Below are 26,899 nucleotides of genomic sequence, written 5' to 3'. Positions count from 1 at the left end.
TGGCTCATTGGAAAGTCAGAGAAATGGGGGCCTTGGAGACAGGCTCAGGGGGTTAGCCCAGGACAAGCTGTCACTGCCCATTGCTCCCCTGATAGCAAGTCTCATGGAGACCCTTAGAATTTAGGAGATGCACACCTGAGAGGGAAGAAAGATGTGGGCGTGCTCCCAAGAGGGAGCGCTCCCTTGATGGGCATTTTTATGACTGTTATTTTTTAACTCTCTATTGAGTAAATCACTTATTTCCACTTCATTTAGGCTGGTTTCTGAACATTAATTTTGGTTTTTTGTTTGAAACACATTCCTTTCTTTCTTCATTTTCCTTGACCCTCTGAGTTGGTTTTGCTAATTAGATAAAGCAGCCTCCTCTCCCAGTCTTGACAGAATGGTCTCTTATAGGAGATGAACCTCATCAATCAGCCCAGTTGGAGTTCCTGGTTGCCTTTCAAACCTTTGTGATTGTTCACTGTCTCTGTTCTTAGTGGCTCCCAGTAGGTGAGGATGTACCAAGACCCACTGTGTCCCAACGAGGGGGACTGCAGTAAGCACCTAGACACAGGATGATGAGAAGCCGGACTCTCAGGCAGCAGCTGGGAAAGTATTCAGTCATACCCCTTTCAGAGAAAAAGTGGGAGATGGACATTTCTGCCTGCTTCCTTTGTGCTGAGCCTGGGTATACAGCTGCAGGGACTGGGGGGGGTGCTCCTGAGCCCATTTAAAAACTGTTTCTTTGTTTGCTATAAACCTGTGTGGGACTCATGAAGGCAAGCCCCATTGACTAGAGTTAGGTGATTTGGAGTCTGTATAAACTAGTCTGCCTTCTTTTTTTTTTAAATCCTCACTTGAGGATTTTTTCCCCCCATTGCTTTTCAGAGAGAGTGGAAGGGAGAGAGAAAGAGAGACAGAGAGAAATATTGATGTGAACTGGTTGCCTCCCGCATGCACCCTGACCAGGGCCGGGGACCGAGCCTACAACCGAGTACATGCCCTTGGCTGGAATCAAACCCGGGACCCTTCAGTCCGCAGGCCAATGCTCTAACCACTGAGGCAAACCAGCTAGGGCTAGTCTGCCTTCTTTTGAGACAAATAATAGTTGTAAACTTGAGGAACAAGACTGAGAATGGAGCAGCTGACATGGACTTTCACTCTTTTACATTATATATACTTCTGTATTGTCCCAATTTTTACAAAGAGTCTTCACTGCCTTTGTTATGAAAAAGGAGGGAAGGAAGAAAGGAAGGGAGAGAGGAAGGGAGAAAAGGAGGGGAGGCAGTGGAGGGAAAAGAAGGAAATAGAAAAGTCCCTAGAAATACTATGCTTCATGTATATCTTTTTATTCCAAATTCTAATTAATATGGACCCCTCATGTTGGAAATCAACTCAACAGGAAAGGCTAACAAAAAATCTGAAAAACTGATTTTTCTTAATTGGAAACATTACCTCTTCCTTGGATAAATGCCTGAACTTTGTTTGATATCTGCTCAGTTCTACATTCAAACGATGGACAGTCATTTTCAACCCATCATTTTCATCCACCAGTTCTTGAGCTTGTTTTCTTAGATGAAGTAATTCAGGTGCAGCAACTTCTGAAAAAATTAATATTATTCTATAAGAACTTGTATCAAATTGATTAGGATTTTATATAAGTTGCTAACCATCTGCCCTTTTTTCCCTTTTAGGCTCACAGAGCCAGTGAGTGACAAATACATAGATATAAATGAATAAAAGTTTTTAAGTTTTTTAACACTAAATAGTTAACACTTTGGAAGTTTATGGAAATTTTTACATGTATAATTAATTAAGGTAAAATAAAAACTTTAGATTGAAAAGGAAAAGTCGCCGTTTCAAATGACATATAAATATTTGCCTTGCAAATCATACAGAATAGAAAATTTATTAAAATAACCTTGCCAAATATTAGAAAACATAATAGAAAATAGATCCCACAAAGTAATAACACAAATAATGTAAAGTATCTAGAAATAAGTGTGCTTAAGACAAGAAATATGCAGGGTCTATATGAAGAAAATGATCATCTTTCTTCAGGCAATAATATTGGCCTTATATAAATAGATAAATGTAGAGACAAAATCAGTGAATATTTATATAACCTTAGAGGTTAAAAAGGACATGACACCCAGGGCATGAGCCATAAAAGAAAAATATCCTTTAGATTTAGTTAAATTATCAACAAATTGAGAAAATATTACATATATGACAAAGGCTAACATCCTTAATACATAAAGAGTTCCTACAAACCAATGAGAAAAGCCAAATATCTCAATTTAAACTGGGAAAATTTAGCCCTGGCCGGTGTGGCTCAGTTGGTTGGAGTGTCATCCCATGCACCAAAAGGTTGCAGGTTCAATTCCCAGTCAGGGCACATACCTAGGTTTTGGGTTCAGTCCCCAGTCAGAGTGTTTATGCGAGGCAACAGATCAATGTTTCTCCCTCCCTCCCTCTCTCTCTCTCTCAACAATAAAAACACACCCTTGGGTGAGGATTAAAAAAAAAGTAACACACCAATATTAATTTCTTAGCAGGACAACCTTACTATTGTTATCTAAGAGGTTAACATTAGAGACCTGGATAAAGAATATAATGGAGCCCTGATCAGGCTCAATCCCCAGTAGGGGCTATGCAGGAGGCAACCAATTGATGTTCATGTTTCCATCTCTCTGTCTCCCTTCCTCTCTCTCTAAAATCAATAAAAACATATTTTAAAGTGGGACAATTTATGAAAGAAAAAGAAAATGACCTGCAAAGATATGAAAAAAATATTCAAGCTCATCAATAATAAAAGAAATGTAAACTAAAATGGGATTCTTTTTTGCCTATCAAATTAGCAAGAAAAATATAATCCTCATTATTGGTAAATATGTGGTGAAAAGGTGCTTTTATATGCTGCTCAGTGGGATAAAAACTGATATGAAATATATGTAAAGTTACTTTCCTAAGCATCAAACCCAGAAGTATGAGAATTTCTTTAGCATAACAAAAATGATATAGCAGATAAAATCAAATTTCAACAAATATATGGATATTAATAAAATAACCTAAAATATTGTAACACAAAATATCAACATTAAAATCAACAAATACTACAACCTAAAGTATTAACTCTCAAAATAAATAAGCAAATGAGTGAAGTCCTGTTTGCTCCTTTAATTAGAAAACGGTCGCAGTCCCCACCTTCCTTGGAGGGTGCGTTCTCAGCCTCCTTCGCCTTTCTGTTCCCTTTTTCTCTTCTCTTAAGTTTTAATTGTAGTTCTTTCATTGCTTGTTTTACTATGTTAAGTTCAAGAGTAAGGGTTTGGTTTGTACTATTCAGATGCAAATTTTCTTCTTTTAATTCCTCAAACTTTTCTTTGGTTATTTCTATACATCGTTGACGTGTTTTACCAGTTATATCTGAAAAGGTACAGGGAAACCGGTTTAAAATGTTCACTGACATTTACAATTTTACATCAAAATTACATGAGACTTCATTTGAAAAACCATGTGAGCAACTACTTCCTGTCAGGCCTCATGCCATGTTCTTTGGTCCTGGGGAAGAGACGGGCTGTACAAGAAAGAATGGGTGGTCTGGTGAGACTACAGTGGGTGACAGGAAGAGAGGTGACAGAGGAGGAAGCAGGAACCAGAGGAGGCCCTTGCATGTCATAATATGCAGAGTGGAGGACCAGGAGCCAGAAAGACTTTTAGGCAGAGGTGTGAAAAGAAGAGGCTCTGCTCTCAGGTGACTTCCTCAGGCCAGCAGTAAAGAAAGTGAATGATGAGGCCCAGCCCAGACGGGCTCTGAGGGGGTATATGAGAGAGAGTCAGGGGTTAAAACCCCACAGGACTCAACAGGGAGAGGCAGATCAAGATCTGCAGTTTGGAAGACACTTAGCCAGACAAGGAAACAAGTGGACAAGGGAAGATACCCTCAGTGTAGGACACAGGCACAAAGCTCCGAAGGCAGCCTCAGCTGAAAGAGAGGGGAGCCACCAGCCCGTGGGCAGGACCTGACGGCTCCACGGAGAGGAGAAAACCAGAGATCACAAAGGAGTGTAAGAAGGAATAGCAAGAAAGATGGGAGGAAAGCAGAGCCCTGTTCCAGGGAGAGAGGTGCTCAGAGGTCAAAAAAGGTGAAAACTACAATGGGTTCCCAGGCCAGGCACGCCTCCAATGGAGGTGGAGACAGAAGCAGAGCTTCTGTGGGTAAAGAGGGGTGGGAGGGCTGGTGGCTCGAGACAGTAGATTTGGCACACACCCCAGGGGGCAGGCAAAAGCTAGGGAAGGGACTGTGACTCCAGATAACCTCCTCTGACCCCTGATACAAATATATCCAGTGCTTAGCACATGAAAGGAAAGGCTAAGAAATGAGTAACTCTACAGCTACACTAAGAACAAGAGGGGGACCATGAGGAGTCCCAGAAAGAAAACAGTTGAGATTAGGTCGAAGACAGAAGCTGCAGCCTAAAATATGTCAGCTACAAAAGGTGGGGGTGACTCGCCCAGGCAGGTAGGAACTAAAGTGGCCTAGAAAGGACTGATAAAGTATCCAGTTAGAGTACCAGATGGGGCTCAAACCCTCTGGGCCAGGCAGAGATGCATGCCCCTTGGCAGGCTGTACATACAGGCACTGAGGTCTGAGAGGCAGGGCAGGACCAAAGGGCTGGAGAATCCCAAAAGTACGAGGGACCCCCACAATTCCTGGCTGGCCACAGAGCCTGCCTTCTCCGTCAGTCACAGGAGACAGGCAATACGACTGGCAGCCTGGCTGGTTTCTCCATCTGAGCAGCCTGCAGTAAGCAGGTACAGCATCCCCAGGCAGACCAACAGGGACACTCAAACCAAGTAAGTGTCTGAGCCAAGAGAAGCACCCGTCAAATTACAGAGGAGAGAGTGGTGGGCACAAAAATAAGATTTTGGGATGAGCATATTTCATATTCTCAGAGAGATGCTTGTCAATACTTCACAGAAATCAGGTAAGAACATTTTGATTAGTACATACATTTGAAGGGTGGGCTGAGAGGCAGAATATATACAATGACGAATGAGCCTGTGGGCCAGAAGTTAGAGCCCTAGCAAACTCCCACAGGAGAGCACCAAAATGGGTGAAAGTCAAGCCAATCCCACATGGAGGACAGACTGAAGTCTTGCTACCCAATATGGTTTTCGGATAGTGATGTGAAGCATAACAGGCAAAACTTACAAAATTCACTTTGAAAGCTACTGAAGCTCCCAAGAACATTATAGGGGAGAGTACCCCAGAAAACATCTCTAGACCTCACACTCTGCTTCCAGCCCCAGAACAGAACCCTTATTGCATATACCCACCCTCCCAGCATCTAAGCACGTCCCACAGATGCCTCCAGCCACCCACCCCCGGCTGGTCACACCCCTCCCCGCACCCAGGATCTGAGTGCATCCCATGGAGACTTCCACCATCTAATGTTTGAATGTGTGTGTCCTCTCTTTAGAGACAAAGGCGGAAGTTCAACAATTGCTACCTGTTCCCAATTCCAGTAATGGGAAAGAAGCAGCAGCTTTTACAGGGGAAAAAAGAAACCTTTATTTTAGATGAGATTATTCTGGGTAGTCTATCAAACTATAAGTTTTCCATCATAATCAAAGGCAAAAGGCAAATACCTGGGGACGGTGGAGGTTTTCCACATAATGGTGGTTTTTCATCCTAAGAGGGGAAAAAAGCCATGAGCCCAATAAATTGAGAGTGTTAACATCTTCTGTTCAAACCTTCTTTCTGCTGTTTTGTCTGCGGGTTCAGTCAGTCACTGTGTCTTTATATGTAGGTCCCGTGGGTAACGGGCCATCAGTTCACATTCTTAAAGCATGTGACATGGCTGCAGGTGCTGAACAGAGATGCGCAAAGCAAACTCCAACGCAACCTTTCTCCTGGGATATGCAAGAAGACCCCAAAACCTACAGAGAAGCAGTTTCTCAGGGTGCTGAGGAAAGAATATAAGATCTCACTTTCAACACAAAACTTCGAGGAAAGGGAAAGCTTTGAACTCTTGTTCATTTTTCCATTACACATCAGTCTGATATTAAGTTTCTAATTTCCACTGAAAAAGTAGACTTGGTTGTAAATTAATTCTACCAAGAAATGTTTAGTTTTTAAATTCCTATGACCTCACACAATTCAAAACTTAAGTTAGAACTATTTCCATGTTTGCAAATTAGTATTCTCTAGTCATTCTACAAATTGTGTAAGTGATTTCAAACCTCTCAATACATTAGTTTCATTTTTAAACTATGGAAAATATGAATTTCTTCAAGTTTTTTAAGTATTAAAAAAGAAACATTCAGCCCAGCCAGAGTGACCCAGTTGGCTGAGCATTGTCCTGTGCACAGAGGGTTGCAAGTTCAATTCCCAGTCAGGACACATATCTGGGTTGTGGGTCCGATCCCCAGTTGGGGCGAGTATGGGAAGGCAGCCGATTGATGTTTCTCTCTCTCTTTCCTTCCTCTCTAAGCATGTCCTTGGGTGAGGATTTTAAAAAAAGTTGTATTCAATTGGAAAGAACTCCTAAGGGAGGTTTTTCCTCCCACAAATGACAAAAGTCTTTTAAAAATTATGGTAGAAATTCAATCTATTGAGAAAACCAGTTTTTAAAAAACTAATCTTACCTTTAAATTCAGAACAGAATGGTCACCATCTGATTTTTTAAAAAAAGAGAAAAAAATTTAAAAGCAGATAAAGACATTTGACAACTCAGAAGAGTACAAACAATCAGAAACTCACCTTCTACAGATGAACCCAGCAAGGCAGGGACCGGCAACAGGCTTGGCAAGGTCCCCTGGAAAGCTGGCCCCGCAGTTAGGCGGGGAGCCCAACTCCGAACTGCTCATCTTAGGCTATCCTGCTCACTCCTGAGCACCTTCAGTGGCTCGCAGGATTGCAGAACCAAGGCCAAACTCCTCAGTGTGACTCTGAGCCCTTTCCCTGCGGGGCTCCTACCCACCTTTCTGACAGAGTACCCCCACCCGTGTGCTCTCTCCACAGTTTCCACCCGCTATTCCCCAAATGGGCTGAGCCTACCCTCCCTGGAAGTAGCATACAACTTGGTCAGAAAAGGAGTTGTTCCTTGAAGAAAATTGCCTCATTGACACAGATGAAAACAAATCTTGCCCAGTAACTCATTTTCAACTTACAAATACATATTTGTGACTAAGATCCTCCATGGAGAGGGTGACCTTATGACACAGTTTGCCTGTACCCCCAGTTATAGTGAAAAGTAGGACTTTCAACTTTTTAGAAGTTGGTTGCTTTTAACTTTCCACAATTAATTTGCAGAGCAGAAATAACTGGCTGAAACATAAATTAGAAACAAATATGCAAAAAACAGAAAAAAAGTACCGAATTCAGAAGAAGAGACAAAAATGCTTAAAGATGCATACAAGATTATAAATCTACTTCCTGGTTCATTACAATTACCAACACTTGAGCAACTAATCAAAGAAGAGCATATTTTTGGCCAAAAAGTCATCTTAATCCACTATTTTTAACCAAACTGCTTTTTTTTCCTTTTCTTTTTAAAATTTATTTTAATTTAAAAATTTTTTCCAATTAAAGTTGACATTCAATATTAACAAACCTGCTTTTGGTCAAGTGTTTTGAGGCAGCCTGGGCTGGGGCACCAGATGAAATCCTACCTGGTCCTTCCAGCCTAACGACCTCTTCTCCCTGCTAGTTTCTACAACTGGCGGACAATGCTGACTCTTCTGGGGTCTCTGCGCCCACTTCTACCACTGGCCTCAGCACCCAGGCAGTTCGCCCTCTGCACATCTCCCCCGCAACTAGAATGTGAGGGTAAAGGCTGTGGCTCCATCATTTCTGGCACACAGTAAGCTGAACAAATTTCTCATGAGCAAATGTTTAAACTGATACAAAAATAATTTACATTTTTAATAACTTTCACAATAGTCTTGATCTGGTATCTTACAGTGTTACATCAGATCTATTGTTCTCATATTTAATGCAATCTTCTATGTCCCCCTTAAATTCTTCACAAAATAAAGTTGGGGGAGGGCAAGGGATTAAATGAAGAAAAACAGGTTTCCAGGGGTGAAGGGTTCGGTTCCTGGCCAAGGGCACACACCAGGGTAGCAGGTTCAATGCTTGGCCCCAGTTGGGGTGCATGTGGGAGGCAACCAATCGATGTGTCTCTCTCTCTTCCCCTCCTTCCCTTCCTTTCGCTCTCTTTAAAAATATCAATGGGAAAAATATCCTCGGGTGAGGATTAACAACAAAAAAATAATAAAATAAAATTAATTATCTATGAAGTACAATTATGTGTTTAACTTGATATACTTATACATTTCCTTTTTTTTTAATAGTGCAAAAGTAGTACTTCTATAATTAAAAAAGGAATACAGCCTGGCTGGCATGGCTCAGTGGTTGAGCATCCACCTAGGATCCAGGAGATCCCGGTTCGATTCCCGGTCACAGCATACGCCCAGTTTGTGGGCTTGATCCCCAGTGGGGTTGTGCAGGAGGCAGCCCATCAATGACTCGCTCATCATTGATGTTTCTATCTTTCTCTCCCTTCCTCTCTCTGAAATCTATAAAGATATATTTTTAAAACATAAAATAAAAAAGGAATACACTTTTTACATGACTTTAATATTCACAGAGATTTTCCCATAGGGATAAAATATGCCACCTAACCAATTGGTGTTTCTTGCCCAGGTATTTCTAGGCTGGCATTCTGTTTCCCAGTCACCTCTCCTTGAGCCCAGGCAACTCTGAGGGTCCTGATAAAGCAGTTATTGGTGCCCACTGTATGCCAGGCTCGCTGTCTCACTTCTCAAATATAAGCCATCTCTTAGGAAACTAAAAAGTGTTCCCCACCTTTGCTCTAATACCCTGAATTCTTTCACAGTACCAGACAAAATATATGGACAGTTGGCAACGTAGTTAGAGTTGTATTATAAACATGTCCATGCACCCATTCATCCAACAAATCTTTAGAGACAGCTTACAGTGGGCCAGGCCCAGCTCCAAGCACTGGAGATAGCATGGAGAACAGGACAGATAACCCCCCTCGCCCATTCCGTGGAGACCACTGGGTACCGACCCCCTGCAACACCAGGCACCGGGGAACAGGCGGGAGAGTGTGTATGTGTAGAGTGTCAGAGCCTGAGCTGAGCCCTCTTCCCCTGTGTGCTCTCAGGCCGACTGACAGAACGGACAAAACGGACTCCAAAGTGAGCACAACCTAACATCCAGGCAACTGACTCTGGAGTAACTTATCTTTAGTGAAAATAAAATTCAGAAATATTCCTACCTGTAATAACAGAATCACAGTATGGAGGTGCAATGGCTACATGTTCTCCCAAGTTAACCAACATTTATTGCCACAAGATGCTTTTAATATTTGAAAATTTGTGGGTTACTTTTTTTACCTTTTTCTTGTGTACGCTGTGGTATAAGAGGTGAGTCTGGAAACCCATCTTGCTCAGAAATATTTTCCTCATCTTCAGTGTCCACCCCATGTGACAATGGAACCTTTTGTTACAAGAGACAAAGGAGTAAACTTATGACCAAATGTCCTCCCAGTAAACTCAAATGGCTTATTCCACACTTTCTCCAGTGCCACCTCCCTCTCCAAGATACAAAAGGACTACACCTGGCAGGGCGGGATGAAACTGCGGGCTCCTCAGGAAAAGCCCCATGGCAAAGGCAATGACATTCAAGCTACACTTAGGCAACCCAGAACTTCAAATCCCACGCATGCTGCCTGGGCAACCTTTCTTTCTCCTTCCTGCCAGGGACAAACCCAGAAAAAGGCGCTGCATCTGGCCTGCTGTGCACAGCCCCCAATACCACCCTAACATGGCACTGATACTGTGTCATCACTTCTATGTGAGACAAGAGCTGCCAACCTGCCCTGTGAGAACCCTCAGTCAGGCAACTGTTTGAGGTTGAGGTCCGATATGTTGGCTGGACATGTGAGTCCGCTGTAAATGCTGTTTCCTCGTGAAACAGAACCCTCTCCTCCACTGTCTGTGAGCACCTCCTACATAGATATCGTGGGTGGTGGCAGGGCTGCAGTGCTGTCTCTCACAGACCTGTGGGCCAGGAATGGGACCACCCTGAGGAGCGGGAGACAGTCTCACTGGTGGGGCTCTGGAAAGTGGGGACGGAGGCAATCCAAGCCTACAATAAGCTAAGCCTGGTGCTCTCTGCTTGGCTTCCCGTCTGCTCTCCTGATTCTTCACCAAAATCTTACTTATGTGATCATCTTGTCTCAGCTGTGCTATGCTGCCCGCAAAGAAGGGCCATCCCCAAGGCTGGCGGGGAGGTGGCAGCGCCAACCAGCAAGATGCACTGGAGCAGTTCAGGGCCAAGAGCAAAGGCTGTTAGGCCACCAGGCTCAGTGTACAGGGCTCCGAGGTGACTCAGCTGATGGATCTCGCACTCTACTCACATTTGAAGGAAGAATAAAGAAATGACCTCTCAGTTTTCATCTCCTAGGAACCAACTGCCTTGTTCACCCCGTCAAAGATATAGTAAGCTACTCACTATTATCAAGGAAATGTGAAAAATGCTAAGGGGACTCAAATATCATCATAAAGATTCCCTACTATGGAAAACTGTTGGGCAATATCTACTAGTACTAAGGCTGAGGATACAAATACTACTCCTCCGTATATACCCACCAGAAGTATATACATATATCCATGAATGTTAATAGCAGCACTATTCCTAAGAGCCCCCAACTGGAAACAACCAAATATCCACCATCAGTAAAATGAGTAAGTATTTGGATGTTTAGTTGTAGAATGGGATATTATACAGCAACAGGGATAAACTAACTACTGAGTGCCCAGTAACTGAAGGCTCACCAAGCCCCAAAGAATACATACTATGTGATTAAATTCACAGAATTTTCAGAATAGGCAAAACTAATCTAAGGTTATTTTCTAAGATCTAATCTACTCTTGGAGTTAGGGCAGTGTTTACCTCTGGGGGAAGTAGACCTCTTCTCGGTCACAAAGAGGGACTTGTGGGGTACTAATAAAGTTCTTGTTTTAAAAATCTGGGTGGTGGCTACTTTGTAAAAATTCACTGAGCTGTACAATTATGGTTTATGTACATTTTGTGTATATTTAACACATTAATAAATAAACCAAAGAATTGTGACAATATTCAAAACAACACTCTAATTTAAAAGTTGTAACTTAAAACATTTTTTTAAACTACCAAATACTTCCCATTATAGAAATAACCTTGGCAACTAAAACAAAACTTGTTTGAGCCTTGAAGGAGAGGAAGCAGCAGGGAGGCCAGCCCATCCACAGTGCAGACATGGGTGGTGCCGTAACGGCCTTTCCTTATCTGTATGCAGCACTTGTCCTAGGTTCCTTCATCCTCTTGCCGGGCAGTATACTAACTGAGATTTTAAAGAGTAAAATGTACATGCTATAATTTCTAGAGTAATTATTAGAGAAAAAACTATAACTGGCAAACTAGTAGAGAGAAGAATAGAACTGAAAAAAATCACCAATCCAAAAGAAGGCAAGAGGGCAAAAAAAGAGATATAAAATAGCAGGACAAATAGAAAAAATAAAGATGGCAAATTCAAATTCAAGTATATCCTTATATACATTAAATACAAAAAGACTAAAAAGTTCAGTAAAAAGACAAAGGAAAACTTTGTCAAACTTGGTTAACAAAACTACATGCTACACTGAACTATATATTTTAAATAGATGAAAAGGGTGTAATGTGAATTATATATTATATATTTAAAACTTGTTAAAAAACCGATATACTGTTTATAAGGCACAGCTAAACTTAAGGACATATAAAGACTGAAATTAAGGAATGAAAAAACAGACTATGCAAATATCAAACAAAAGAAAGATGGAGGGTGTCAGGTGAAACAGACATAAGGCAAAACACATTTTTAGAGATACAGAGGGTGACTTTATCGTGACAGAATGTTCAGCTTACCAGGAAGATATAATTTTAAATTTGTACATGCCTAACAATGTGGTCAGAGACAAAATAATACACGTTCTATGATCTCGTGCATATAAAGTTCAAAACATGCAAAACTAGTCTGTGATATCAGAAGCATTCTAATACCTGAAGATGAAAGCAAGGTATTGGAAAACCTGACAACATGGCAAGGAAGCTGCAGTGTCCAGATTCATGTGACTATAAGAGTGAGATGACTCTGAGATCCAGCAGTAATTAATGCTAACCATGCACAGGTCCAGCCTACGATGGGACGGTCACCTCCCCACAAGCCTCTTCTCATATTAATGGTGCTAACAGAAGAACCCCACCCAAAGTACATTCAGTGGAGCAACAGGAGGTACCAGCTAGCTCCCCCTCAGGGTAAAGTCTGGGCAAGAGCCTGGTAAAAGCCCTGACCAGTGTTGCTCAGTGGTTAGAGCATCACCCCTCCTACCAAAGAGTTGTGGGTTCAACTCCTGGTCAGGGCACAGATGTAGGCTGCAGGTTCGATCCCTGGTTAGCGTGTGCATGGGAGGCAACCGACTGATGTTTCTCACACCAATGTTTCTCTTTCTCTCTCTCTAAAATAAGAAAAAAATCAATGAAAACATATCCTCAGGTGAGGATTAGAAACAAAAACATGATACAGACATCAAACTGACCACAGAAGCCTCTCCTGGAGAGAGAACCAGAATAGGAACAGCAGGGTTTCAAGGAGGGCTTTTGCAATATCAAAAGTTTTTATAAGAAATGTGTATCCATGCATTACCTTTGTGACCAAAAGAAAAAAAAAAAAAATTTTAACTGTGGAGAGAGAGGGGACATCCCTAATCCTCAACAGCAACAGCAAAAGAATACCCGCTATTTCTTGGCCTCCAGAAGTTTCTAGAAAGAACTAGTTTACCCTTCCATGAATAGTTTCTCTGTAATTTTATTTTAAAAATCTGAAGCAAAACAAGGCAAGGTGTCAACACTTGCTCATTCTGAAGAATGAGAACACTAGTATATCATACTTCCTACTTTTCAACTTTCTTTTTTGGGCTGGGTTATAGAAAACACACACGTTCAGCTTTAATAGATGGTGCCAAACAGTTTTCCAAAGTGGTGGTATGAGCTACACTCCCAGCAGCGTTAGAGAGTCCTCTGCAGCCTCACCAGTCCTTCAGATTGTTAGCTGTGCTCTACTGTTCAAATTTTAAAATAAAAAAATTCCCTCTGCATATGGCTCCGAGAAGCATCACGACAGGCTGCCTAAAAAATAAAATATTTGTCCTGCTAACGACAAAGGAGGTTGTGCACGTCACTATAATCTCTTTCTTCTAAGGGAAATGTGGTCACAAGCTTCATTTAAAAATATTTGAATGATACAACTCTATCTATTAACCTCAGTCCAAAATGCTACCAGAAAGTTGCAGATTTGAGGACAGTGGGGCTTCATCCTGGCCTTTGGGAGCTCTGCAGAGGACCCTCCTCTGGGCTCCTGGCAGCTCTCTGCCTGCTCCAGTGCTCCTTACTGTAGAGAAACCCAAGTCTGCATGTTAAAGTCTACATGTTAGAAAGTGACGGTCAGCCTATGAAATACTCACATATGGATTCCTCAAAATAAGCTCCCTAAGATCATTTAAAATGTGATCCAATATAGTCGAGGGTAATCAACATAACATAATCAATATGAATATACTTTGGAGCTGCCAGTCTGTATGTGTAGTCACCATGTTAACACGTTGTAATGATGGTGAAAAAAGAGAAAGGAAAAAGAAATTACGGTGCTTTCTTTTGCCACTGAAGAAATGGCACTATCCAGTTTGCAAAACCCCAAGAGCAGAGTTTAAACCATAGCAGTTGGGCAGTGGTGGAGAAATGGGCTCCTTCAACCTCTCCGTACCTCGGTTTTCCACATGTGATAGGGTCATAATTGGAAGCTACCTCACTGAGACAGTTGGAGGTAAATACATGTAAGAGCTTGAAATAGAGACTCATTTACGGTAACCACTCAAACAATGTCAGCTACCATGGAGATAAAGGGCCACACTCCTTTTGTCAGGTATGGATTTAAAGAAAGGCTGCAGCTTTGCATACTGATATTGGAAAAGTGATAGAAAAAATAGCTTTTGGGGTCAAAGAAAAAACAGGATTACTTAGCATTGGAAGAAAATCTACCCTGAAAAAACAAAGATGTTTGTCTTTGAAAAGTAAAGGAAAAGTTTTAAATTTTAGCCTAACCAGATAGAAACGAGATGACACATTAAAAAAATAAGCCCCAAAACAAAGGTAGAAGAGAGAAAAGAAAGTCCTTACTCATACACAATTTTCTGTACACAATTTACTATAAGTTAATGTCAAGGAGCAGACGAAATTCTGGAATGTGACAGACACCTGATTTTTGTGTGGCGTGGTATACACGGCATCACCAAGACCTCCCTCTTTCTTATGAGCACTGACATTCCCCGACTCCTTGTAGCTGGATGACAGGTGCGAGTCAGTGTCCTCTTCTTCCCCGTAGCCCAGCATTTCAAAGGACGGCAAAGAAGTCCTTCTTTCTGTCTCACTCTGCCAGCTTGGCCTGTGTTAGAACATTCAGGAGAAAAATAAGTCACTAAACCAGCCACTTACTTCACACTGGTATATACCCATGTATCAAACACACTGCTCTGAGCCCCACCACAAAAGTATTATAACTATATTACAAATACACAGAAACTAAAGGACTAAGTCATCCACTATCCCATCTCTCTGCACACTCTTAAAACTTCTTTCTAGTTTTGTACGTCAGTTCTTATAGTTATCACTGCACACAAACACAATCTGCTTCATTGCCGAGTGTTTAAAGTAAAACTGTTATAAGGTAAAGGCTCAAGCAGTTACACCTGTTTCGTCAGCCATTTCCCTTACTATGGTTTCTCCCAATTTTCACTGTTATAAATAATCCTGTAATGGACATCTATGTGCAAATAATCTCTTCTGCTTTTAGGATTAATCCTATAAAACAGACAACCAGATGGCAAACTGCTGAGTCAATGGTATGAACATTTTGTGGGTCTATATGCATACCACACAAGATCATTTCACCAATCATTTCCCCAGCCTGTGACTACATTCGTAATAATTTTCTAAAACTTGCCAAAAGAATTTAAATCTCACTGTGTAAATTTGCATATCTTACTGAGACTAAATATTTTTCCATATATTTGTATGCAAGCCTTAATTCCTCTAGTGTGAATTGTCTGTTCATGTCCTTTGTCCATTTATCTACTTTGCTTCTAATATGTCCATTCCAATTTGAAATTAACTTTCTTAACTTCTAAAATTAAAACCCTGACTTTGTATTTACTGCAAATATTTTTCCTATTCTATTAATTTTTTTACATAGATAATTTTTAAAAAAATATGTTTTTATTGATTTTTAGAGCGAGAGAGGAAGGGAGAGTGATAGGGAGATAGAAACAGCGATGAGAGAGAAACATCATGGATCAGCTGCCTCCTGCACATCCCCCACTGAGGATCAAGCCTGCAACCCAGGCATGTGCCCTAACCTGACTGGGAATCAAACCATGAAGCTCTTGGTTCCTAGGTCAACTCTCAACCACTGAGCAACACTGGCTGGGCCATGCAGATGATTTTTTAAAAATTTCTTTTAACCTTCTAAATTCTTAGTGTAGGAGTAAATAGCAGTTTTGATAAGACTGGATATAGGATTTCATGGTCTTATTTATGTATATATACAAATCAATCCTTTCACTCAATAGAAATGTGTTTTAGTACATGAATTAGGCAAGGCTCAATACTGATTTTTCCTCAGAATTGCTAATCAATATATTGCTGAAACCTTCGATCTGTGGGGCTGCCTTTATTAGAGATTCAATATACCTGCCAACACTAGGCCACCTCAGGTGTTCGTGCACAACTCTCTATCATTGAACCCATTCTCTATTTTAACTACTTCAACTATAGGTTTTAAAATACAATGGGGCTGCCCGGCCAGGCGTGGCTCAGCGGTTGAACATCGACCTAGGATCCAAGAGATTGCGGTTCGGTTCCCGGTCAGGGCACATGCCCGGGTTGTGGACTTGATCCCCAGTCGGGAGCATGCAGGGGGCGGCCAATCAATGACTCTCATCATTGATGTTTCTATCTCTCTCTATCTCTCCCTTCCTCTCTCTGAAATCAATAAAGATATATTTAAAAAAATAAAATAATAAAATAAAATATAATGGGGCTAATGCTGGCTGGTGTGGTTCAGGGGTTAGAGCGTGACCCATGCAGCAAAGGGTCACAGGTTCAATTCCTGGTCAAGGGTACATACCTGGGCTACAGGTTTGATCCCCAATCTCCACCCCAGTTGGGGTACATGTAGGAGGCACCCAATCGATGTGTCTCTCTCACATCGATGTTTCTGTCTCTCCCTCCCTGTGTCCCTCCCTCTCTAAAAATCAATGGAAAAAATAACCTTGAGTGAGGATTAAGAAAAAAATACAGGATGGGCCCAATGCAGCCTGCCCCGGGTAAATATGCCTCCTTTCCAGACTTTATCTGATGGTCTTAGCTGCTAATTCTTCCCAAAAAAGTTTAGAACCTTGTCCTCGTATTTAGTTCTTATTCAGCCAAAGAACAGTTCTTACTAGGAAGAAAACAGGCTATATTCAAATATCTCAAAACGGAGTCAAGATTAAAATGTAAAAACCAAAAGCATAAACGTGTCCTAGGAGTAAATACACGAGCCTTCATGTAATGCTGTGGTGGGGAAGGGCTTTCGAGATTTGACAATAATGACAGCAGCTACAAGAAGAAGAGTGATGTATCTTACCACAGAAAAAATACAGAATGTTTGGTATGTAAAAATATAAACAAAAACAAAAACAAAAATGAATAAACATGGCAGATAAAAGGCAAGTCTGGTCATGTATCCCCACCACCCCATAAGCCCATACGTCCTCCATGTCCCCCTGCTTCTAGGGGAGACATCAAACCTCAGAGCGGAACACTGAGCTCCTGTCCCTCCTCCAGCCCCATCTCCATGACTCCCCACCTCTCTCAAAGTCTCCCGGCCACAACCTTGCCTTCTGTTGCTCACATGTGTCATGCTCCCTCTTTCTCTGTCTAGAAAGCTCATCCCAGCCCCGCACTGACCATCCCCCCACCCTCCTGCCGTTCCCACTTCATTCCAGTAAATTCCTTGGTGTCCCCTCAATGCTCTCTTGCTCAGGAGGAAACCTTCCTGATCCCCAGCCCTATGTTAGCATTAACCCAGCTCAAGCAATAGAGGAAATGACATTAAAGAAGAAGAAAATTATAGTACAGATGCCAACAAAGGTCAAATCAGTATGAATGTCCAAGGGGAGATATGTGAGAATTAGTGAGTGACAACTCTCACCATCTAGGTGGTGGCACAGAGAATCCTGCTAAGGCCTAAAAGCAGCACTAAATTCACTGGCTCTTTGCTGCCATGAAAACAACCAGTGTGTTCACCAGCCATAATTTAACAAGAGCCACTCTAGAGAAAATTCTGATGAAATTCAAGAACATTAATGTCCCAGAACAGTGTCCCTTTGGCATTGGTGATGAAAACCTCACTACTAAGCTCTAGCCATAATCACATGCATGCACACGCACACATGTGCACATGCATACACGCACAAGCACACACACAGGCACATACACACATGAGGTGCTCCTCTTCTGCCCCGAGAGGAAGCAGAGCCAGAGATATTGTCCTTACTGATGCCTCAGCTCCGAGGTGGTGGCATAGGGCTCAATGAAACTGTCATTTTCAACATAGGTCGTGTCACTCTCAGCCTGGGATCTCCGCTGTGGCTGAGGAAGGGCGATGGTCCGGCCAGTCAATGTTGTTGCTAGAATAACTGCAGCCAGAGCAGATCTATGGACAAAAGCATCCAGTGAGATGGTGAACTAAAGGTTAAACAACAGGATACGTGAATTAATCAAGTTTTACCTTCTGTTCTACAATGTTTAGTGCATATCTACTGACCACTAGCCTGTTATATGCCATCAAGCAATCTCACTTCATTCTCACATCATCTATATGAGTAAATATTATTGTCACCTCCATTTTTCATATAAATTAAATGATTTGCCCAAGATTTCTAAGCTAATAAGAGATGAACCAGGTCTCTAATCCAAGGAGTCTATACTCAAGTGCTTTTTCTATTAAAATAAAAGATCAGGATGAAATAAAAGGAGGTATAAAAAGATATATAATATTTGTAAAGGCATTTTAGAAACTTGCAAATTTTTCAAAACTATAATATAGGAAAGATAAAATAATGTATTTACCCTCCCACCTGAAAAAGTGAAACAAAACAATAGACTTAACAAACGGCCAAGTTTACTGCCAGAGACTTTCCAGGTCACAGCAAAGGAAGGAGAAACTGATGTGGGGCCAGGCAGACTCCCTGAACTGTGTAGATGGACCTGAGAATCTGGGAACACCGAGGCAGATAGAATTTGAAGGACAGAGTACCAGAAAGGAGAGAGCTCAACAGAGAAAACTCCGGAAATCAGCAGAAGGTCCCCCTGAGGGTTTAGCAAAATGCTCCTCAGTGCATGCGTGTGAGGAGACTACCTAAGACTGGGGGAAGAAGCATTCATAAGGATCAGAGGAACAGTGCCAGATGCTTACATACGGTTGAGGTCAGTGTTTGTTCCCAACAGTCAGACAGGAAAAAATTATAATTCATGGGACACTGAGTACCATACTCCAAAAGGCCTCGCCTTAGCAGCAGGGAAAAGTTAGTCCTAGGTTGCACACTGGTCCAGACCCCGCCTAACAAATCATAAAAGCAAGACCCAAAAGATCAACTGGTCCCAGGCAACTTAATTGCATCCCAGTGCAAAATTCAAGAATACTTATAGAAATACAAAAATCTCTAGCACTCAACAATGTAAAACTCCCAACAATGTCTAGTACACAATCGAAGAGAATGAGGCGTGCAGACAGAAAACCGTGACCCAAAATGAAAAGAATGACCAGCCAAAATCCACTCAGAACCGAACACGTTAGAATTAGCAGAGAAGGCCATTAAGGCCGTTATAACTATACCCCATAGTAGAGACACAGAAAATGATAAAAAAGCCTTGGCCCTGGCTAGTGTGGGCCAGTGGTTAGAGCTTGGTCTGCACACTGGAGGGGCGCGGGTTCGATTCCAGGTTTTTTGTTTGTTTTTAAATTTTTTTTTTTTTTAATATCTTTATTGATTTCAGAGAGAGGAAGGGAGAGGGAGAGAGAGAGAGAGAGAAACATCAATGATGAGAGAGTCATTGATTCAGCCCACAACCCAGGCATGTGCCCTGACCGGGAATTGAACCCTGATCGCCTGGATCCTAGGTCGACGCTCAACCTCTAAGCCATGCCCGGCTGGGCTCGATTCCAGGTTAAGGGCATGTATCTGGGTTGCAGGTCCGATCCCGGTCCCCTGGTTGGGGCACATGTGGGAGGCAACCAGTCGATGTGTCTCCGTCCATCGATGTCTCTCTTTCTCCCCCCCTCCTCCCTCCCTTTCACTCTCTCTAAAATTAGTGGAAAAAATATCCCTACTCCTCAGGTGAGGATAAAAATTAAAAAAAAAAAAAAAAAAGGCTTGAACTTCAGGCGATAAAAATTACACTGGATGGGGATTGCAGAAAAGACTCGTGAAATGGAAGGCAAGACAATAAAAAATAACCAAAATGAAATAGAGAGGGAAAACATAATTATTTTTTTAAAAAAAGAACATAGTGAGCTATGAGATAAAAAACTGCTCTTGTTTTATGTTTTAAGCCACTAAGTTTTTGTGTAATTTGTTACATGGCAATAAATAACTAATACAATAGCCTTCAACCAGTGCTGGAACAATTGGTTATCCATGTGTGAAAAAAGGAACTTGAATCCATGCCTCCCGTACCTCTCTCCACACAAAAATTAACTCAAAATGGATAGCAGACCTAAATGTAAATCCTAAAACTATAAAACTTCTGGAAGAAAATCTTTGTGACCTTGGTTTAAGCAAAGATTTCTGAGATAGTATATTGAAGTCATAATCTGTAAAAGAAAAAATTGACAAGTTGAACTACAGAACAATTAAGATCTTCTGCTACTTTATTCTGTTAAGAGAATAAAAGATAAGCCACAGATAGGGAGAAAATATTTGCAAAGCACATATTTGATAAAGAACTTGTATCCAGAATAATTAAAGAATTCTCAAAATATAACTGAAAAACAGAAAAAGTGGGCAAAAGATTTGTATATCTTCTTTACCAAAGAAGATATACAAATAGCAAATAAGCACCTGCTCAGTATCATTAGAGAAATGCAAAATGAAACCACAATGAGATGCCCCTACACACCTGTTAGAACATCCAAAATTAAAGATTGGCCAAGGGAGCATCTGAGATCTTGCTCCCCTGCACATCATCAGTTCACTCCAAAAAAAAAAAAAAGATTGGTCAAGACAATCCCTCATGCCTCATGCTCTTCCTCTTCAGCCTGGGCCTGGCAGAATGTCTCCCATGAAGAAGGGTGGCGAGAAGGGGCAATTCTCCCACCAATGAGGCGGTGACCAGAGAGCATACCACCAACATTCACAAGTACATCCATGGAGTGCACTCCAAGAAATGTTCCCCTTGCCCTGGCCGGTGGGGCTCAGTTGGTTGGGCATCGCCTTGTGAACTGAAAGGCTGCTGATTCGATTCTCGGGCAGGACACATGACAGGGCTGCAAGCTCAATCCCTGGAAGGGGGCCTGCAGGAGGCGGTTCATCAAGGTTGCACTATCACATCGATGTTTCTCTCTCTCCCTCTCTCTCCCACTCTCTTTAAAAATCAATGAACTATCCTTTAAAAAGGAAAAAGAAATGTTCCCCTCAGGCATTCAAAGAGATCCAGAAATTTGCCAGAAAGGAGACAGGAACTCCAGATGTGCACATGGACTCCAGGCTTGACAAAGGTGTCTGGGTCAAAGGAATAAGGACTGTTCCGTACCTTACCAGTATATGGCTACCCAGAAAGTGTAATGAAGATGTAGATTCGCCAGACAAGCTGTATACATAGTTGCCTAAGCACCTGTCACCACTCGAAAATTATACGGACAGTAAATGTGAATGAGAATTAATGGCTGATTGTCAAATAAAGTTATAAAACCACACACACACACACACACACACACACACACACACACACACACACACACACAGCTGACCGAGCCAAGTGTTGCTGAGGATGTGAAGAAACTGGAACTCATATACTGTTGGTGGGAACACAAATGGAATCACAACTTTGGAAAATAGTTTGGCAATTTCTTAGTAAGTTAAATATACATCTAGTATATGAAGCAGGTATTTCACTCCTAGATATTCACCCAAGAGAAATGAAAGCATATGTCCAAACAAAGATTTGTGCACAAATGTTCATAGCAGCTTTATTTCTAGCAGCCCAAACTGGAGACAACCCAAATATCCATCAACAGGTGAGTGGATAAACAAATTGTGGCATATTCATGTAACGGAATACTACTCAGCAATAAAAAGGACAAATAACTGACTTGCACAACAATATGGATGTCAAAATAATTATACTTCCCGGGCAGCCTGGCTCAGCTGTTGAGCATTGACCTAGGATCCAGGAGATCAAGGTAGATTCCCAGTCAGGGCAGAGGCCCAGGCTGAGGGCTCGATCCCCTGTAGGGGGTGTGCAGGAGGCAGCTGATCAATGACCTTCATCATTGATGCTTCTATCCTTCTCTTTCTCTCTCTTCCTCTCTTTGAAATCAATAAAAATATAAAAATTATTATTATTATACTGCGTGAAAGAGGACAGCTTATTTTGTGTAATTCTGTTTATATAAAATTCTAGAAAATGCAGACTAATCTACAGTGACAGAAAGCAGATCAATAGTTGCCTGGGAATGGGGGTGAGGGGGGGTTAGGCAGGGGAATGGGAGGTAGAAGAGAGGGGCATGAGAAATCTTTGGGGGATGATGGATATAGTTATTATCTTGATTGTAGTGATGGTTTCACAGGTGTAAACCTAAGTCAAAATTTACCAATCATAAGTTTTAAATATGAACAGTTTATCATAGTCCATTATACCTCAAAAAAACCCTGTTTTTAAAAAGATAAACAACTGTCTAAAGCAAATATAGTAATGTATTTATAACAGATAGAATTAAAATGTATGACAACAGTAACACAACAGATGGGAAGGAGGCAAGAGAAGTAAATAGCAAAAGATTCTTACACTATTACACTACACATGAAGTGGAATAATATCAAAGATTAATTTAAATGTTATTTCTTAAAAATAAAAAGATCTAGAAGTATGCCAAGTTTGCTAAAGTCATGTTGGTTATTTGGGGTTTATAAAGATTACAATCCAGGAAGATATTTCTGTAAAGCACAGAAACTACAGACATTTTCTTTTTTTAAAAATTTAAAATATATCTTTATTGATTTGAGAGAGAGGAAGGGAGAGGGAGAGAGAGAGATAGAAACATCATTGATGAGAGAGCCATCGATTGGCTGCCTCCTGCACACCCCCAACTGGGGATCGAGCCTGCAACTCAGGCATGTGCCCTGACTGGGAATCGAACCTCGATCTCCTGGATCCTAGGTCGATGCTCAACCACTGAGCCACGCCTGGCAGGGCCAGATGTTTTCTAATGAGTCTATAGCAATGCTTGCCATGATATGATGTGTGTTCTTTTGGGATGTAAAGCTAACCCTCTCACTATTGCTGATGCCAAACATTTAAGTTCTAATGACACTACTTAATGGAGCTGGACAGACCTTCAAGTGCATTGCAGCAATGCCACTGCTCGCCAGCTGTGAGACTTCAGGCAAATGCTGAACACTTGAGCTCGAAGAGAGATGCCAACAGGACCTCTCTCATAGGGTCACTGAGCAGTTGAAATGAAATAGTACTTCTAGAGCACTTACTAGAGTCCTTGACACAGAGTAAATACTAATAAATGGCTAGTTCTTATTTTCAAGATCATATTAAAGGAAAAAACAAACACTAAAAATATTTGTGTTTTTTTATCAGGAGGCATACAATATTCCAGTTTCAAAGAACACTAAAAGAAGGTATCACCCCTGCCTGGCCGGCGTGGCTCAGTGGTTGAGCATCAACCTATGAACCAGGAAATCGAGGTTCGATTCCCGGTCAGGGCACATGCCCGGGTTGCAGGCTCCATTTCCAGCAGGGGGCCTGCAGGAGACAGCTGGTAAATGACTCTCTCTCATCATTGAGTTCTATCTTTCTCTCCCTTTCCCTTTCTCTCTCTCTGAAATCAATAAAAATACTTTAAAAAAAAGAAAAGAAGGTATCACTCTTGAATGAAATTTGTTCTCATTGCTAATAGTCAAATCATGTATCCAGGTATCTTATGAATAAAAAAATAGTCTAAAATTCTCCTCTGTCTAAAATCTTGGAGGGCACAAGTAGGGGTCTTGGGTATAAAACAGTCATCTAACTGATGTGTTAGGAGCACTAGAGAATGTGGGAAATCCTGGGCCCTGGGAAGTGAACCCACTTCTCATTTCTTCCCACAAGGCAGTTCTTTTGAAAGGTTGACTTATGTTTAAAGAGAAAATTATGTGCACAATTCAAACTCCTTTTAACATACCATCAACTGAAATACTCAGGCTTTAATATTTTGAAAAATACTAATTGTGCTCAATTAAGAAATGTGAGAAGTCCATACCTGAAAGGGATAGACCATTATCCCACAGAGAAATCATATTAAATTATGGAACCATGATAAATATTTCAAAGGACATGATTCTAATCACCCCACTTGTAATCTTGCCAGTTCAGACAGTTCTAGGACCCACCACTTGGTGGCTGAGCACAAGGGTGACCTCAGTGCCTGTTCACCTGAGACTCACCTTGGTCTCTCTGGAGAGGGGTTGGGGCTGCGAGGAGGAGGTGAGCGGGGCACAGCTGGCTTCGGTGCAATGCTGGCTGCAGGCAGAAGGCCATGGATGATGTGTTTCTGCACAAATAAAATCCAGAACAGGTCACTGGTGTAAGGAATCACCTGGGTCTTGCCACCACTCCTCCCTGGGCCTAAGAAGGGACACTGGCACTGGCCATCCAGGGATGTAGCCCCACCAAGAGGCCCACTCCTCTCCTTGCTATCCCCAATCCCCTTTTGGCCAGGCAAATATGCCCGCCCACGGAGCGCCATTACAGCTGCCCATAGTGGGCCCTTCTCACCCTCCCTTCTCAGAGCAGTTTCCCTGACCCCAGAGTTACCCTGTAGCACCTCCACTTGTCTTATAGCACTGCCTCCGATGGCCCTACTCACTCACTTGCCAACCCCTGCAGAACAGAAGCTTCCTGAGAGCAGGCAACCTTCTTGTCTTTATCAACCCTGAACTCTATGTAGCACTTAGCACATTGCCCTACACCTGGTTGGGGCTTAATAAAGATTTTAGGTAGTTTTGATGATGTAGAATAATAAAAACTAGTTCCTACACACACTGAAAGTAGGGGAATCCTGCTTTAGGCAACTGGGAGTCTCTCAGAAGTTTCTGAGTATAGCCCAATCCTTTTCTGTGCGCCAGACATTCATTCACACCTACTAGAAGCAAAATACCATGACAACAATGAAGAAACCTTGTCCTCGCCCTCAAAGAGGGAGAGAGCAGAGGAAAACACCCCAACACTTATGACATGCAATTATGGAATGTGCCAGGGGAAAGGTGAAGTGCTGAGGTGGCCCAGGACGGGAACCGGGTCTTTGAGTCTGGGGCCAGCAAGGGGACTTCTTATGCCCCCTTGAGAAAACCACAGGGGGATTTAGACTAGGTCTCCCATGAGGCCACTGCTCTCATATTTGGGAAATATGAAGAAAAACACTCTAGGAAGAGGGAATAGCAAAGAAATGAAGCAAAGGAATGAAGCACTTCCAGTGGCAGTGCTCTGGAAACAACAAGTATCCAGTTTGCTGTAATACAGAAGCATCTGAGAGGGAGAGGCTAGAACAATGGGCTGGGGGTAAGAATGGGGACTGTTCCCACTTCAGAGTTTTGATACCAGACTAAGGTGATCCTGTGGCCTAGTGAGGAGCACCCACTGAAATTGGCCCCTGGAAAGACTAAAGAGGCAATGGTAGGCACCAGGCATGGGGAGAGAAGGAAGGTACAACCAAGGGGAAGAGCCAGGGTTTTGGGCATCCTTCAGGAGTGAGGGATGGATAGACCTCCCAAATGTCTCCTGCAGCCCCCCCCCCCCCCCCCATTTCACTTGCATGCCCAACTCCAAAAACAGGCATTCCAGAGCGGTGTCTGCTGTATCCCTCTATTCTGTTTACCTCTGTGTAGCACCTACCATCCTGCATCTGTCAAGCAATTTGACAGTTTAATACCTGCCTCTTCCCCTTCCCCTACCTTCCTCCCCCACACCAGGGAGACACTCGAGGAGAAAAAAAGGGTTCTCTTCACCTCTGAATCCCTAGGGGCTGGCATCCGGTATATCCTTCAAAAAGGCCTCATGAGTTTTACTTTGTTTTGTTTTTTTGACAGAGTGAATCTCTCATAATATGCTAAACATTTCTTACTGTACCACTATAATCATTTCCTAACATAATCCAAAACACAGGATGAACCTATCTCAACCCAGCAGGAAAACTCTCATGGGCAGCCCCACTCTCTTGATGGTAGATAAAATGGTCTAGAGTGGCTGCTAAGCTGCTATTTGTTGGTTCCCACCAATAAACCCAGATTCACTTGTTGCTACCCCTCCTCATCTCTACACATACACTCTGTGCTAAATACTCAGAATTGCCTTAATTTCCATTTCCCACACAGCAAACAATATATTCTTTTTCAGGCCTTTGTACATGATGTCTCTCCCCACCTCCAAGAATTCTCTTTCCTTACCCTCCCCTCCAAAGTCCAGGTCAACTCTCCAGACTGACTTTTCTGCCTCTTGCCTAGTACACACCTTACCAGCAGTTTTGTGCCTTACCATTTTGTGCTGACTTACTTATGGGTTTGTCTATCCTTTAGACAGTGTGGCCATAGGCTGTCAATCAATTGTAGGTATCTGACACAGAGCAGGAACTCAATAATGCCATGCTGAGTTAGCAAAACTGCAATGTAAAATATGCTTTGTGTATGTCTTCACTGCTTCTCAACCTGTCTAAAACGCCTGCTGCAGGTGGGAGGGCTGAGAACAGGTCGCCAAGTCAGGCACGCTTTCTAAGCTCGGTTTAAAACTGAGTTCAGAAAAACAAAACAAAACTGAGTTCAGGGGTGCCCTTATCAAAATGCTTTCTCTGCACTTCAAGTATTAAGAGAGCTGGATATAAGTAGGTCTGGAGTTTTGCCAGGCAAGTATGGACAAAGGAGACGGCAGCATGGGAGCTGAGGGTGTATAGAGAAAGTGATTATAATGATAGGCTGTGGAATTAGAAACTGGGGCTGGAAACGAGGGCAGTAAGGACACTGGTAAGATCAATAGATTAGTTGTGCGGGATGGGGGTGGGAAGGTTGTGTTAACGGATTGTTGGAGTCAGGATACTAGAGGAAGTAAGTAGCAAAAAAAAAAAATAGGCAGAGAAATAGTGAGGAGCTGCAGCATCAGTCCAGGAAGATGCTGGAGGACACAGCGGGGCGGGAACGGCTGCCAGATGTATTTGTAGAGTACAAATTGGTAGAATGTATGGAACTTCTGACAGGACGTCCGTGGTGGGTGGCGCGGAGGAGTCAGGAATGACTCCCCATTGGGGACACCCAGCAGTGGAGCAGGTCTGTGCAGGGCAGGAGTGAACTCCCGACACCGGAGCAAATGTTGTGGGGGAGACAGGGCGATTCCCGTCCGACTGAGGCTGACCCTGGGATAAAAGGTTCTTTAGAACACGGAAGATCAGGGCGTTTCGAATGGAAAACCACTTCCTCGTGCGCCGCTACCCCGCCTCAATCTCCTGCC

General features: G+C 42.3%; 1 protein-coding gene across 2 annotated transcripts in view; it reads right to left on the bottom strand.

Moving 5' to 3' along the window:
• The window catches only part of CEP89 (centrosomal protein 89), a 44,701-nt gene that overhangs the window by 17,646 nt on the left and 156 nt on the right, over positions 1–26,899 (bottom strand). The window contains exons 2-9 of one of the 2 annotated variants that reach the window (XM_016221059.2): positions 23,851–23,957; positions 17,691–17,849; positions 14,351–14,537; positions 9,412–9,514; positions 6,634–6,662; positions 5,635–5,677; positions 3,190–3,408; positions 1,438–1,583 (exon numbers count right to left, since the gene is read on the bottom strand). In XM_016221059.2, coding sequence (XP_016076545.2) covers positions 1,438–1,583; positions 3,190–3,408; positions 5,635–5,677; positions 6,634–6,662; positions 9,412–9,514; positions 14,351–14,537; positions 17,691–17,849; positions 23,851–23,957 — 993 coding nt within the window. The remainder of the gene's footprint in view (positions 1–1,437; positions 1,584–3,189; positions 3,409–5,634; positions 5,678–6,633; positions 6,663–9,411; positions 9,515–14,350; positions 14,538–17,690; positions 17,850–23,850; positions 23,958–26,899) is intronic. The other variant, XM_087827262.1, reaches the window with a different exon arrangement.

This window comes from Miniopterus natalensis, chromosome 18, assembly GCF_054644295.1.
Source record: "Miniopterus natalensis isolate mMinNat1 chromosome 18, mMinNat1.hap1, whole genome shotgun sequence".
NCBI lineage: Eukaryota > Metazoa > Chordata > Mammalia > Chiroptera > Miniopteridae > Miniopterus > Miniopterus natalensis.
The sequence above is the reverse complement of the archived record's forward strand: the minus strand, read 5'-3'. Positions and strand labels throughout refer to the sequence as shown.